Below are 15,272 nucleotides of genomic sequence, written 5' to 3'. Positions count from 1 at the left end.
GGTACCTCTTCAGCTGGTGTTTTTGGTCTTGTCTCTATTTGTTTAAAAGTGTGTTAGCAGTAAATCAAGGTGCATTTCCCCTGTAGGGTTTCCTGTATGTCAAAGCCATGTTAATTCTCTTTGATTTTCTTCCCTTAGCCCCAGCCATTGCTGCAGATCCTTCCTCTCTTTGTCCCTTTGGACATCAAAGGACTGCAAGGGGACAGCCCTGGGGAGAAGCTCCTCCCTATTCATTAGCCTTCATATAACGAACTCACCTTGGCTAGCTAAGCTTGGAGTCCCATCCTTAGTCCCAGGCACTCTTGACACTGGATCACAGAAGGAAGGGCTCCTGCTTGCTTTGGGAAATCAAGACTTTTGCTTTTGAACTGGACTACTTTGGTTTTCAAGAGAGAGGAGCTCTGGTGGATCTCTTGCCTGCGCAACTTCTATGACTTAACGGTACATGGAAAAATGCAAGCATTATCTGGTAGGTGACTTTTCCATTTCTCAATGTGTAGGGAAGACCCTAAAATAGTGCCAGGGGTATACTGAGGTCTAAAAAAGGGAACAGTGTACCAACAGGTCATCAGCATTTGTGGATACTACTGGGGGCATTAAATCTTCCTAGAGAGGGAAAAGACAAATGGAAGCTGTGGATGCTCTGTGTGAACATTTGACATCTTGTGGCACTTGCTGTAAGACAAACAAAGGTTTACTTTGGTGCTTTTGTTTTAATTCCCTAGTATCCAGTTTGCAAAGTGCCATGGGTTCCTTGGGGATGAAATGCCATATAGAAATCTAAAACGCGCATACATTGTTAAGGAACTTAGGGCATTTCTGATCCATGATACAGAGGTTAGCTTGACTCTGTATATTCTCTTCCCTCCAAGAGTAAAAGAACCATATGCCATGATCTTGGTAAGTTTTCAACCCTGTGGACATCATTTTATGTCCCATACTGATCACCAGGGAATTTTATTTGCTTATTTTTGTTCGTTGGTCGTACTAAACAAATGACTAATAGATTTTTGTGTTAATTTCACATACATGTTTCAAATGGCTAACTACCTACCGCTTCCCTTTGTCACCCATGCACTGCTGATTTATTCCTAAGAAGCCAAGTAGCTTTACAGTGACAAAGATGATTTTAATTGCTGCCACTGTTTTGTTTTGGGTTTTTTTAAACAATACTTACGATAGCAAATTGAACATGAAAGGAAGGAACATTATGGTGATTTCTTGCCACATTGAGCGAGACTTCAACTTAAAAAGCTTAGGAAGTACAGTGAAAGGCATAATCTGTCTTACATCACTGTGTCTAGGCAAGTCTTATTATTTTTCATGTCATTATATGTATCACACTGCATTGGAAATCAAAACATTTTTTGGCAATGCATGACTGGATTTGAGAAGTAAAATCATAGTACTTGTGAAGCAAACCCAAAATGGGACTAGGTAAGCAGTAACTGAGCCTTTCACTTTCCCTTCTTTAATGCCCCAAACTGCAATTTCAGGAGACTGGGCAGTCTCCCACTGAATAAATGGGGTGTTCATATTGCTATTTGCAAGGCTGGAGGCCTTTTTTGGCTCTACCCTGTGCAGTTTTTGGCAAGATTCCTTTTTGAGATAGCTATATATGTTGAAATGTATTTCTTTTTCAGGGACATCAAACAGTCCCTGGAAGCCAAACAGTTTTATCTTTAGGCTGTTACACTGGGGGTATAACAGCAGCAAATGTAATTGAAACTGATTCTGATAAAGGTGGAATACGTACATACTCCTGGGTCCCAGTGGATATTTTCAAGGTGCCTAGACCCCATCTTATATATTGTACAGGAATTCTGTTAATATAACCCCTAAAACTAAATTGACAATATTTGTTTCAGTACCACAGCACTTCTGCAAGAGTTAGAGCAATTCCTTAAAGAGGCCCGGTTTGCTTTCTGTAAAGCTGTTCCATAACCTTTTGTGCTAGGATCTCAAAGTACTTTATAAACATCACTGAATGATGTGCCCCTTAGCATAGGAAAATGTTCTCAACACTTTGCAGACAGAGACGCTGAGGTACAAACAAGGTTAGTGACTTGCCAGCATCCATGTAACAAGTATACAGTACAGCAAAGAACAGAGCTAAGCCATGCCCTGCTTCAAGCACAGGAGTCTCCTTCTGTTTGACCGTACAGTGACACAGAGAAAAGCATGCATTATAATCACTGCTTCCTGTTAACAGCATCAATACCTTCTAAAATAGTTTGGGCCCAAGATTCCAGGGAAAAAATAATTCTGTTACTATAACCCCTAAAACCAAATTAGCGTTCCAGAGCTTAACTTAAAAACAAGGAGACATAAACCTTAGTGGAAACTGGGGTGGGGGGGAATAGGGGAAAAACTCCAATGAACATCACAGTGGAAATACCTAATTAAATAACATAAAATAATGCTTCCAAAAGTTTTATAAAGTTTTATTTTAAAGTTCTGAACAGTTTGCTACCTGCAGAGCTTTTGCTCACCTCTTTCGCTATCTGAAGAGCATATCACAAACCTTTCCACATTATTGTTCAAATTCCCAGCTGTGTGCAGGACTTAGCCCCTGGCTTGGTTCAGAATCACATCCATGCAATGATCACTTTCTCTCTAAATGTTCTTTAAAGTGTCATCCCGGGCACTCAAAAACTAAGGCACCAAAATCCTTAAATATTTTTGAAAATCTTTGATTATGTACCTTGCCCTCACGTTGATTATGTTCACTGCTGTTTGTGTCTCCTGTAATGTCTTAGTCATATAGTACACTGTGGTTTTATTCTTATACAACCAGATTATGAGATCTGTGTTCGTTTGATTTTTTTTTTCAAGCAAAATTACTGTGAATTTAATTTTCATTGACTTCACCAATAGTGTTGCCTCTGTAAAGGCCTCAAAGTTGGGTTGATTGTTTCATTTAATAGTCTTGGAATTTGTTTACCAAAAGGTTTAATTGTAAAATAGGTTTGGAGTAAAAGATGAGTATCTATCCAATCAAAATCTGTTTGCATGTATTTGTGACTGGACTGTCTCCTGCTGAAAATCAGCCCAATTCTGTTGTAACTCCTTTTGATATGTGGTCTGCAGTGAACTACAAAATGCACGATCTCATTGCAGCTTTCATGTCTCTGCTAGAGGATATGAGGGAAGCTTTAGTAAGAAGATGTTAACAGGCTAATCTTAGGGAGCAAACTAGGTGTCACTTCTTAGCCAGTTTATTAATGTTGGATCAAAGCAACCAAGTCTAGGGGTGGTAAGTCTTTTTTTAAATACCCTTTTTTTTTAAATACCTAGATAGCTTTGCAAACTGATAGCATCATGTTTAAAAACTGCTTGCATCCGAAGTCAGAAAACATATCCTTCTGGATGGGCCTTCTTTGAGTGGAAATAATTGGTTACTTTTCATGTGTATTTGCTTAAAGATGTTGACCAGGGAAGCTGTAATGAAGTGACAAATTCCCTTGTGTCTATATAAGAATGGGTGCAGGCTAAGAGGCAATCCCCTATTAAAATAAATGGCTATGCATGGCTGATAATGTATCATTGTCTTAAAAATGGACCTGCTTTTGTTATACTGATGACAGCACTGCAGTTCTGAATATTTCAATCAAAGAGTTATTTTCTTCAAAACTTTGACTAATAAGAACATGAGTCAAAACCAGATCCAGCTGAAATCAGCAGGATTTTGCCATGCACATCAATGGGATCACATAGTAGAGGGAAGAGCAGCACTGGGCTTTTGGTTGACTTTGAGGTATAATTTTGGTCAGTTTGGGCACATCTACATGAGGCGCTTAATGTACAGAAGACTAATTCTACTTACTGCACATTAGTGCAGCTGGTAAAAACCATTCTAATGTTCTAACGCTCAGTAACACTGATTACGGTGCATTATGTTAGTACCTGTTATTATAGGTACTAAACTTAATGTGCCATAATTATAGCACATTAATGAATGTGTAGATGCGCCCTCTGTGTTGTAGTAATTGTAGTACGGTCTTCTATAACATGCATCATTCAGAGATTTTAGAGATCTTTGCCAAGGAAGTTAGTATTGTTATCTCCATGCCACAGATGGGGAAACTAAGGCACAGAATAGTGAAGTGACTTGCTCTCCAGTATCTCACAGGAGCGCCATCTGTTCAGATAGATATTGCTAGGCCTAGAGAGCTATACATATAGTTTCCAAAGAGAATTGCTCAGTGATCCATCTGCCCCAGCCTATTTGATTGCTTTGACCCTGTCATAATGAACATTCCCTTTCCTTTTAGCTTTCAAATTAAAACACTTTATGTGACTGTGTTTAGATAAGGATGCCTTGTAATAGTGAAATGTCCTGCTTTGTTGATCTCCTTTTGAACACTGAATAGAATAAAGTAAGCTAGGCATGGCATGGTGCACAAAGCTAAAATCTCAACTAAGGAGGATATTTGCCTTGAAAAATATCTGGAACAGCCTTTTCTGTTTACTAAGATAGCCTAACTGAAAGAATCTGTAGGTGCTGTAATTTCTCTCAGTGTATCTCAGTTGTGATCATGTATACACACAGACCCCCTCACCTACACACACACACACACGTACGTGTGTCAGGGGGATCTTCAACACAAGCTTACATTCTTTGAGCTCCGTTAATTATGGGAGAATTGTGGAGTGACCGATACTGAGGCCGGCCACAAGGAGGAGTGATGATCTGTATACACTGGACAAGTCTTAAACATTGCAACTGGCCATTTCCAAGCACAGACGCTCAGATGAACAGGCACTGACATCAAGTTTGAAAGCTCTGTCTGAAGCATTTTGGCATTGACTTGCTCATAACTAAACTGTTTTCTTTTTTACTTTCCCCTGCTAGATGTGAAAACTCAGTGTGATGTCCTTCCTTCCTCCAACCTGGAGTCTTACCCTCAGAGCTCCATTGTTGTTACCCTAGAGGACATGGACCTCTGGATGCAGTTTCACCAAATAGGAACCGAAATGATCATCACTAAGTCTGGCAGGTAAGGATGGCCAGCAATCTGTGCACACAATGTTTGTGCAAGCTGCATGCAGACCATTCCCACCCAGTACATCACTTTTGGAAACGTGACTTTCAAACTAGTTTTTAAGCCACAGATTCTGTTTTCCCTTCCCCTTGCAGAACAACGGCAGCATCAAAGAATCTAGAGGTCCTTTAACTCTGAAGTGGAAATGTCACCCAGGTTACTTGGTGACTTATACACTGAAAAATCCATCCCATGCTATAGCTCCTGCATCAAGCAGTGTCAGTGGCCCCCGCTGTTCTGCGGTTGCCACACAAAGATTGAATCCTAGATCCCATTTGCCTCACAAGCAAACATGGCTGCTGCATCATAGGCAAATAATTTGAATGTATAGGCATGAAGGTGCTCCAGATCATGGTAGATGAAACATTTGGGATGTTTGTAGCATCCAGCTTTGGAGCTGGACACTTTGGATGGACCGTGCAAAGGATGATGCAAGTCAAAAAAGAGACCGGACCCATGCTGCTCTTAAATTTAACTATTTCATGCCTTGAGGAGCATGATGCATCCTGGAACAAATAGCCAGAGGATATGGAACTTTTATATATTGTGCAAGATAAAGCCAAGAAGAGAAGGTGCCAGACCTTTTGAGACCTACTAAAGGGATCTTCTGTGACTAGGGAGAGCTGGTGAACCAGTCTTCATAAGAAAGGAAGGGAAATCAGTGACCTCTAACAGTGTTGTGAGGAGTCACAGCAGTTGTGGAGAGTTTCCAGAGAGAGGAGGGGAGGGGAGAGCTAGACAGATTCTCAAATGGGTGCCACCTACGCAAAAAAATCAGTTTCCCAGGAGGGCTACATCTGGGCAAGACACAGTGAAAGCCCTAAACATTGTCTACACTTAAATTTTCTTTAAAATTTCCATTGTTGCATATTAGGAATAGCAACAGTAGGAGTGCTAGAAAAGGCAAGCCACTAGTGACTTTGAGTAGGGCTAGATAATAGGCTAATAAAAATGTCAGTGGCTGATGTACACTATGATCCCAAGAACACTTTGCCTGACAGACCACAAACAAGATCAAATGCCTGACTAGACTATTAAAAAAGAATAAGACCTTTGTAATATATATTTTATTTCTTCTTCAGACGAATGTTTCCACAGTGCAAAATCAAAGTCTCTGGCTTGATCCCTTATGCTAAATACCTCATGCTGGTGGATTTTGTGCCAATGGACAACTTCAGATACAAGGTAAATAATTTGAGGGGAAGAAAGGTCATTCTGTCCTTTTGCTTGTTCCAGTTGATGAAATTCACCTGTATGCAGGGATCCAGTAAAATACCCAGGCACCATTTAAGTTATCTTAGATCTTATATAGGATATAAGTGCTGGCCCTCTACATAGTGTGAATACTTATGTTTCAGGTGCTAGTTGGTGACCAACCAGAATTAGGTGTCTTCTGGAGGTTTCATAGCATTCTTTGAATCAGTCCCCAGTTGCCATTATTGCAGGGCTGGCAGCTGGAAAAATAACATCCTTTAATTTGTAAAGTGCACAAGTATGTTTTAAATCATTGACATAGTAAATATGGAGACTTGACTCAGTTAATGTTTATAAAATGCCCCAAAACTAGTAGAGAGGGCAAGCAAATAGGGGGCTGATCATGGAAACTAACATAAGAACATGACATAGTACCTTCACATCATCAGTCAGACATAGCCCACACTCTGTCATGTCAGACATCCCCACTGCCTTAAGTAAAGAAGCAAAGGTGCTGGGTCATTGTTACTTTGATACTGTCAGAGTGGGGCTACTAAACTGTGGGATTTCCTATGTTTCCTTTTCCAGTGGAATAAAGATCAGTGGGAAGTTGCTGGAAAAGCAGAGCCACAGCTTCCCTGCCGTACATATGTCCATCCAGATTCTCCAGCTCCTGGCAGCCACTGGATGAAAGAACCTGTCTCCTTCCAAAAGCTGAAACTCACCAACAACACCCTGGATCAACATGGACACGTGAGTTGTAACTGAGCTTTTTGTTCACTGGAACTCCTGGAAGGGAGGATTTGGTTCTTAATGGAAATTCAACCAAAAATGTTTGTTTAATGAGCATTTAAATGAGTTGGTTAAAATTCTTCTACTACCTATGCAAGATTTACAGAACAGCATCTCTGCGTGTTGAAAGTCATGGTATCCATGTACACTGCACCCATGGGTTTGGTGGCTCTTGATAACTCATGCACTGACTCTTGGGATATGTTAGCTGTCTAGTCAGAGGAGGGGCTGCAATGTGTTTTCCTTCTCCATTGTTTTATACCCACTGCTGGGCCACTGGGTTTATTCCTCTGATCCTACAGCTGGTAAATGGGACACTTGTGCAGTATTACCCTTGTACCCATTTTAAACAGAAAATGCCTATTTAATGGAGCTGAATAGAGGTGGGGTCATCACAAAGGTAAAGTTTTAACTTGAGACCTGGATTGGGAAGTACAGACTATGCCAACAGCAAGCTGGCTAAGTAATGCTGCAATTGGAAGTCTCCTGTTTCCTTCTCCACCAGATCATCCTTCACTCCATGCACCGTTACAAGCCGCGCTTCCACATAGTACAGGCAGATGACCTGTTTAGTGTCCGTTGGAGCATCTTCCAGGTGTTCAGCTTCCCTGAGACTGTCTTCACCTCTGTTACTGCCTACCAAAATGAGAAGGTACAGTGTGTATAAGCACTAGCCTTCTGCACCTGGGTAAATACCAAGCATGTACACTCGACGCTGCCCCCAGGGAGAAAGGTTCTTCCACTGCCTATATGGACAACAAAAGGAGTCTTTCCTCCCCTGCTTCTGCAAATAATGTGGCAATGCCCCTTCCCTCTAACTCACCTATGAGGATGGGACAGGTATTCTTTGTCCTATGCAGACAGTATCTGAATCCCTCCTCCCTCATTTTTGTGGGTAATACAAATATCCTTCCCCCTTTTCCTGTCTTCTGAGGATAACACTCATGACCTTCTCTATACCCATATCTGAGATAACACTAGTAGTCCTTGTCTCCTGCCCCTGCCCCCATCTGTGACCCATTCCATAGAAGAGTCTCTCTGAGATGGAGATGGAGGAGTAATTTCTTCAGCAATCCATATTGCACAGGTATGCAACCTTGATGTTCAGTACCTTGTAAGAATGGGAAGTGTTGGTGACAGAATGGCAGCTATAACTGAGTTTGTTATTAGATGGCTTAAAGTCAGATCTGTATTGCTGCTTAAATTTGATCTTTTAAATTTGAGAGGGAAAATCATCCAGTAGTGAGGGGCACTGGTTTGAAATTGGAGAGAGCCAACTTTAGTTCCCTGCTGTGTCATAGACTTTGTATGTGACCTTGAGCAAGTCACTTAGCTTTCCACTGCCTCAGTTCCCCACCTAAAAAAGGTGTCTTGTGGGATAAATACCTTAAAGACAATGAGGCAATAAGATCCTGCGAAGACTGGGGCCATATAACTACCAAAAATGGACCATAATGTATAGAGAGAGCATCTGTATCAGTGCTGGGGTTGGGAATCTTGCTTCAGAGCAATACAGACCTGGCCCTGGCAGCCAAGGCAACTGTTCTTTCTACTACTGAATCTAATTTCTTTATTTTTAAGATCACAAAACTCAAAATTGACAACAACCCGTTTGCTAAAGGTTTCCGGGAACACGGGAAGAACACTCGAAGGTAACTGTGGTCTCATGAGGATATAGTGAGCCTGCACTAGATCACTACCACTCCTGGTGGCCAGCTTAATTCTAACATCCAGCATCCGGGTGCTCCTTCATCACCACTCCCTTGGTGTGGGGGCACTTCCCCCACCCACACAACCAGGAGGTTAGATGTCACTGAAAATGCTTGCAGGCATTTTTTAGTCATTTTTTGTCTGGAAAAGTGACTCCTTTTTTGTCATTGGGTCAAAAGTGATTTCCATTTAAACAAACTTTTGAAAGCTTCATGTTGATGTTTTCCAATAATAGGACTGTTTGGGGGTGAAATAGGCCCCATGCTCCCTCAGAAACAATCATACCTTCTTAAAGAAAAGCTCAGCAGAATTTCTTGTATATATAAGATAGCACACCATTTTCATAAATGACTGTGCAAACTCTCAGTGCTGAGGCTTTCCAGTGTGATTGTGTGTTTTGTGCAAAGCCCGAGTAAAAACTCCACGGTAGGGAAGGGCTGATTCAGTCTTTCTTCCTGACTGCCACTCTGTAGTTGCATTCAACATGACTAACTACAGTCTGAACATTTGAACAAACATAGTTCCAAGAAGCCGATTGCTCTGGGTTGGTTCTTGGACAGCAAAAATGTGGTTTCTAAAAGACTGGCAATCCTAAGCTCAACCCCTCTCTCTGCAGAAGTTATTAGATATTTGGTCTTCCTGCTTCTTTGACACACCAGAATCTTGTTTCTGCTCTAGAGTTCCCATTACAGGCAGCTACATAGGAAGGCTTTATAAACCTGCTTCCATATGTTGTTCTTTTCATAGGGAAGGGCGAGCAAAAGGCCAGAAACCTAGCCCAGCCAAAGGTCAGAAGAGGAAGCTCCCAGAAGAAACAGAGTCTGGTGCTGAGGAACCGGGTAATATTGTCAGCAACAGATTTGCCAACAGGGATCATGCTAAGGGGAGGAAAAGACAGTGACTTGGGTCTACTAAAGCTCCTGGCTGCACAGAGTTGCATTCATCAGCACTGAGGGCAGGGATTTTGGAGGATACTGTGCAAGTCAGTTTTTAGTAGGAAGGAAGTAGAATGCTAACTCTCATTCCATAATTCACAAGAGGAGCTGGGTGCACAGCCTGAAGAAGTCTGCATCAAGTGGATGTATGGATCAGGGTCCTGCCATCAAGGGACAAGGCAAAGCCAAATAAGAAAGATGGAGGGGAAGGGAAAGATGAGTATATGGCAGAGGCAAGAAAGGCAAAAGAACTTGCAGAGCAGTTGCCAAATCAGATGTTTAGTAGCTGCAAGTGTGTGAGCAGATCTTGGGGATCTTTTTCCCCGCTGACAAGGGAAAGAGCAGGAGCATATCCTGATCGATGTTAGGGAGAGGGGTTCACAGCTGGTCTAGGCATCTGGGACTGCAAGAGGTAGGCTATCTACAGTCATATGGGAACAAGGAACGTGAAACAAGAAAGCAGGGCCCTCACTTAAAGAAAGAAACTTTGTACCCACATGCAAAAGACCTGGTGCACCTGAACTTTCCTCCATGCCATCGCACAACAGTGGGAATCCTTACTCAGATTTTTGCCCTGCTGCTCACACATAGTCTGCTATCTGGACATGCAATTCCAGAATATATATGTAACACACCATAACTGCTCTTCCTATAACTACACCTCCACTCCATTAAACTGTAGGAGAGTCTTGAGCCAAACAGCTAGATTGAGCAATAAACTTGAAAACGTGTTGTAGGGAAGAGCCCAACAGTGGTAGGGAGCTGGACATAGTAAGCTGAGATGGGGATACTTAACATTTCATAGTGTGGGCCATGTTTGCCAGATTTTATGGCAGGTACTTTGCCTCCCATTTAGGGGGCATGGCTTGTACAATCCTTCAGTTAATTGTCAAATAGTTATTTGATCTGCAGTTAGTGCAGTTCAGAGAGAAGGATAAGCCAATGCCATGTGACCAGCAACCATTTATGAGAGCCTGTAACCTGATGGGTCTTTCCATCTCTAATTCCTCGCTGAATCCGTAGTGTGCAGCCTGCCAACTTCTTCAGAGCGCACACATTCTTGTGTGTTGTGTCCGAGAATGAGGGAGAGATTAGAAAAATACTCAGCCTTTGTTTCAGGAGCGCTGGCAGATGCCTGGTAATTAGCTGACATTTCTGACTATTTGCAAACTCCTTATCACTCTGGCCTGCAGTACTGGCTGTGAGACCCTGTGACTGGGAGGCAGTGTGTTTTTGGACTGAATCCAACTGCAAACAAACTATTTCTGAGCCCTGATTTCTCCCTGCTCCCCTCTCATTCCCTCTCCTTTCCCTGTTGTGAGTCAGATTTTGTGAAGGATGAGAACGTGGAGGTGAAAGAGGAGCGGAATCCCATCCCGGTTAGTGGTGGATACCCCTTCTGGGTCTCGGAGCAGAACGGCAGCCAAGCCATCCCTGCAGTGTCACCAGCACCAGCAGACCAAAGAGAAGCAACTGCTAGAGAGCAGCAAGTGCCAACTCCTTCCACCTACCAGACATACAGGTGAGTCCCACCTCCCTGCTGTATACCCACAGTACATATGGTCCAGATCCAGGACTGGCATTTTTTTCAATTTCTTATGGGGTTTTTCTTATAAGGGTGACCCAGTATTTTCTGTTAGAGGAAGCAGCATGAATTGAGTAACGGATATCTCCACTGCACTTAACATGGGGGATTGCACTTCAGGTAACCAAACTTGAGTGTGAGAAACTTTTTCTCATTGTTTCCCCACTAGTCCAGTGTGTCTGAGGGCATTATCCTTGTTTCTTTGCCCTGAAATGTTTCAGAATTCTTTCCTAGTCAGCTGCGGCATTCACGGGTGAACTTGTCTGTCACACTGAGGAGAGGGCATTCAAGGGCCCTTATTGCTCATGTGATGTTTTTCCTTCTGTGTCCTCACTGCAAAAGAGACAGGTTCCAGCCCAATTTAAAGTAGAGCCCGTGCTCTTCCGTTACCCAGCTCAGAAAGATAGGAAAACACCTGCAAATGCAGGTCAGAGGCTTTTTCTCTGGGTGAGTATTAGGGGGCTTGGCTAAAACCCAGGTTAAATGTATAGTTAAGACTTTCTTAAGGGCTTGTCTAGATGGTAAAGATAGTGCAGAGTAAGCTCAGGTGTGAAATCACAACATACTAACTACTCTGCATGAACCCCAGGTGCATATTCTTCCTGCACACTCAGCACCAGGTAGCTTACTCCATTTTCATACTTGCTACACACTACTTATGTTCACATGGGAGGTGAGTGCAGACTGCTAATGTGCTGTATATTCACGCTGGATTAATTGAGCTCTTAATTTTCCCATACAGATGAGCCCTAGATGGGCATAGGGAGAGAGGCAGAGTTCAGATGTGGAGACGGATTACCTTGATAAGCACATTGTTTTGAGAAGGAAAGTTGATGTTTAAAATTGCATGGGGAAGTGATTGTGCCCCATGTCCTTGGCCTGCCCGCGCTCTCCTGGGTGAAGTTTTGAACCACATCCCATGTAGGTTAATTCAGAGTATTTATGCTGGTGTGGGTTTGACTCATTCTTCCCTTCCCCCCTCTGGGCCCAGGTTCCATGACACGGGGGACACGCAGCAGGCTCCCGCGCGCAATGTCGCCACCTTGAATGAGTTTCGGGCCAGATCCCACCCTTTGGACATAGCCACGGTGCCGGACCACGATTCTAAACAGCTGTCAGAAGGTTTCACCAACCTGCCTACACTACCCCCACCTCTGCCTCCTCCTCAAGACTACACCGGGGTGGTCAACATGGCTGTAGACTCTGCTGGGAAGCCAGGGGCCCGAGGTCCAGTGTACAATCCATATGGCGCTGAGCAAGGCCTAGGCCAGTGGATGGTCCCTTCCCACAGCCAGTACAGGGCAATGAGCTACTCTCCCTTTTCTACAGATTATAATGCTCAAGGGGCTTCAGGGCATGCTCATGGGAGCATGGCAGACTGGAGCCAGTACCCTCTGTTCCCCTATGCCTGCTGGTGATGGGGGAGGACTCTTTCAAATTAAAGAATTCAAAGAACATTGTAACAAAATCCACTTTAAAATATGCTCTGGGGTTGCCACCTTGTGGCCTTGCCTACACTAGGCAAGAGGGTGTTGCAATAGTGCATAGATTGGGGCACCATAATTTTGAAACATCAGTACAACTCCTTGTGCCTCATGCAACAACCATCCTGTGCGTTTTACAAGTGCTCATTGCATCTCCTGGGGGCCATATCTTTACTTTAAGATCTGACTGAACCAATGCATTCTTTGGTGCTTTGTCCCACTTGTGGATAGATAATTGCAAGCATTGCAAATGCAGTGGTTCAGCTGATTTCCCAACTTTATCCCATGATTCTTGCATGTTGTTACATTTAACATTTACTCAAAGAACCCAGTCTTGGGAGCATGCAAGGTGCTTAAGGAGTCTCAGCATGCACCACAGATGCTCACAACAAAACGGCGGAGCCATGCGCAGAGTGGCTGTGTGAAGGAGACATCGTTACATGGACAAGTGAGAGATAATTAGCCATTTCAGTGTCCCTGGAGTAGCTTCCTCTCTTAGTGTAGATAAAAAGTGCAGCTATCCTCCTGGTCCTTTGCCTATAAGGCATATAATGGTAAAAGACAGAGTAATGTATGCATGCTTGGAGCAGAGTTGTACAGGTCATGTGGATAGTGGGAAGTTAATCCCAAACAAATGAAAAAACTACAGGTTTCTCTGTTTGTCTCTGTGTGCTCTGACTGCCCATCCAGCCAATTTATACCCTCTCAGTTCAGCCCTGTCACTCAATGTACCTGCATTGAGTTGCTGTTCCTCTGGTTGTTTGCCATGTGACCCAGGAGGATTGGAGGATGCTGGGATTCTTGGAGTTCCCCTTGTTGAGTAGAGGTGAGCAGCAGTGTTCACACTCTCTCTGACCTCTTGTTTGCACTGAGACCCTCAGTTGTTTTACCTCTGCCTCTTCCACAGCCTCAGTGAAGTGACCTGTCTAGTTGGTTTTATTGTCCTGCTCCCAGCAGTTCATGCAACAGTCCTGTTGGTGCACAGGCTTTGGCCAAGTTGGTATTTCTCACTAGACACTGGCTTTAAACAAACTTTCCTGTTGAAATACTGCCTGATGAGTGAGGTGTCACTTGCATAGTGCTCTGCAGGAGCTGCGAGACAGGCCAGTGGCATGTTTCTGCTGCTGCTTTGGAGCCTCGCTAGGAACATAATGCAATACAGATGGGCAGGAGCGTAGCTTCCTCTCCGCTGCATCCTTGTGGTCCTTTTCCAAACTGCCCATCATTTTGGAAAGCACATCCTCTCATTTCACTCTAATTTTGTTTTCCTCGCAATTGCCGCTGGAGTGGAGTCCCCCTTGGGAGAAACCCTCTGCTTCTCCTGTGGTTATAAACATGATCTTAAACCTTATTTAAGAATGATTTCTTGTAATACTTTAAATAAACTGCAGTTTGGTATGTAACAGTCAGCTGGGGCGTGTCATTTGCAATGAGTACAAAGATGTCCTTAAGCGAATGTGTTTTGTGTGTGTGGGGTGTGAAACCAGGGTGTTGGGTGTGTGGATGTCTTTCTCTCTCAAGACTGGGTATATTGCTTTGAGGCACAAATATGGTGGCATGGGTGTGTCATTGTGTCAGGGTGTCAGAGATTGTGGTTATTGTTGCTCTTAAAATAACTCTGAAACCACGTACTACTTACAACTTACTGCTGATTTGTATCATTGCATTGTAGCACTAGGTGATGTTCTTGTGTGATCAGAACCTCGCTGATCACTTCTGCACCCGAAGCAGGTTGCACGGTGTGAGTGCTTCCTCAGTCAAACCGAGGACATCCGAGTTATGCAGCAGCAGAAGCAGGGGCTTAACTTTGCTGCAGCACACAGGTATTGCTCTGTTTGACCCATCTTTGGGTAAAATAAGGGTGCATACCAGCTCTGTACCACATCGATGCTAGGGCAAGTGGCTCATTAAAAAAGGGCATAGCCTGGACAAAAAAGGACTCTGTACATCAAAACATCCCTCTCTGTCCTAGTCCAGACACCAGCACACAGGAAGGTAGAGCCAGATCCCAAAGACTGTCTTAGTTGGGGTAGAATAACTGATAAGCAGAAACCTCTAGCAACCATCTTCTGAGGCTTCAGACTTCTTAAATGAATAAAATGGCTACAGACCTTTGAAAATTGGCTGGAAGAAACCCAATAGCATGTAAGTTCTAGAAGATTCCCCTCTTGATCTCTCTTGTACTGATACCGTAATGCCCACCTTTAGGAAAGGACTCACAAGATGGCCTAGAAAAGTCATGGAAAGCAATCCTCTTCCCTTTGCTGCCTAAGACTGCTCATTTTACCTCCTTGTCTCTGTTTCGCCATCTAGGACATGGATGATATCGTCCTGTCAGGGTGCCATGGGGATTATTCTGTAAACACTTGGAAAATAAAAACCACTGAGGTGAGTCAGAATGGTGCACGACAAAGAACTAGGCAGCCCTGTTAGAAAGCGATCTGGGGCTCTTTAGAAATATGGGCATGATGATTTCCAATCTGAAAAACTAGTCCCATAAGGACTGGCACCATGGATGATGAGTTGT

The 15,272-nt window shown here is 43.4% G+C and overlaps 1 protein-coding gene across 1 annotated transcript; it reads left to right on the top strand.

Moving 5' to 3' along the window:
- The first annotated feature begins 144 nt into the window (after nt 1–144).
- Nucleotides 145–14,148, top strand: LOC109290397 (T-box-containing protein TBX6L). Its single transcript, XM_019506885.1, has 9 exons — nt 145–469; nt 4,856–5,000; nt 6,128–6,230; nt 6,828–6,992; nt 7,537–7,683; nt 8,613–8,683; nt 9,489–9,580; nt 11,003–11,198; nt 12,253–14,148. Exons 1-9 carry the CDS (start codon nt 454–456, stop codon nt 12,677–12,679), a joined length of 1,362 nt encoding a protein of 453 aa, XP_019362430.1. The 5' UTR covers nt 145–453; the 3' UTR covers nt 12,680–14,148.
- Nucleotides 14,149–15,272: the final 1,124 nt, after the last annotated feature.

Source organism: Gavialis gangeticus, unplaced genomic scaffold, assembly GCF_001723915.1.
Source record: "Gavialis gangeticus isolate Ggan-Ray unplaced genomic scaffold, GavGan_comp1, whole genome shotgun sequence".
Classification (NCBI taxonomy): domain Eukaryota; kingdom Metazoa; phylum Chordata; order Crocodylia; family Gavialidae; genus Gavialis; species Gavialis gangeticus.
The sequence above is the reverse complement of the archived record's forward strand: the minus strand, read 5'-3'. Positions and strand labels throughout refer to the sequence as shown.

What these genes read in the sequence shown, in the direction of transcription:
- LOC109290397 (XM_019506885.1), top strand. An exon ending in ATCATCACTAAGTCTGGCAG is followed by an intron (nt 5,001 to 6,127) that starts GTAAGGATGGCC and finishes TTTCTTCTTCAG; the next exon opens with ACGAATGTTTCCACAGTGCA. An exon ending in GTCTGGTGCTGAGGAACCGG is followed by an intron (nt 9,581 to 11,002) that starts GTAATATTGTCA and finishes GTTGTGAGTCAG; the next exon opens with ATTTTGTGAAGGATGAGAAC.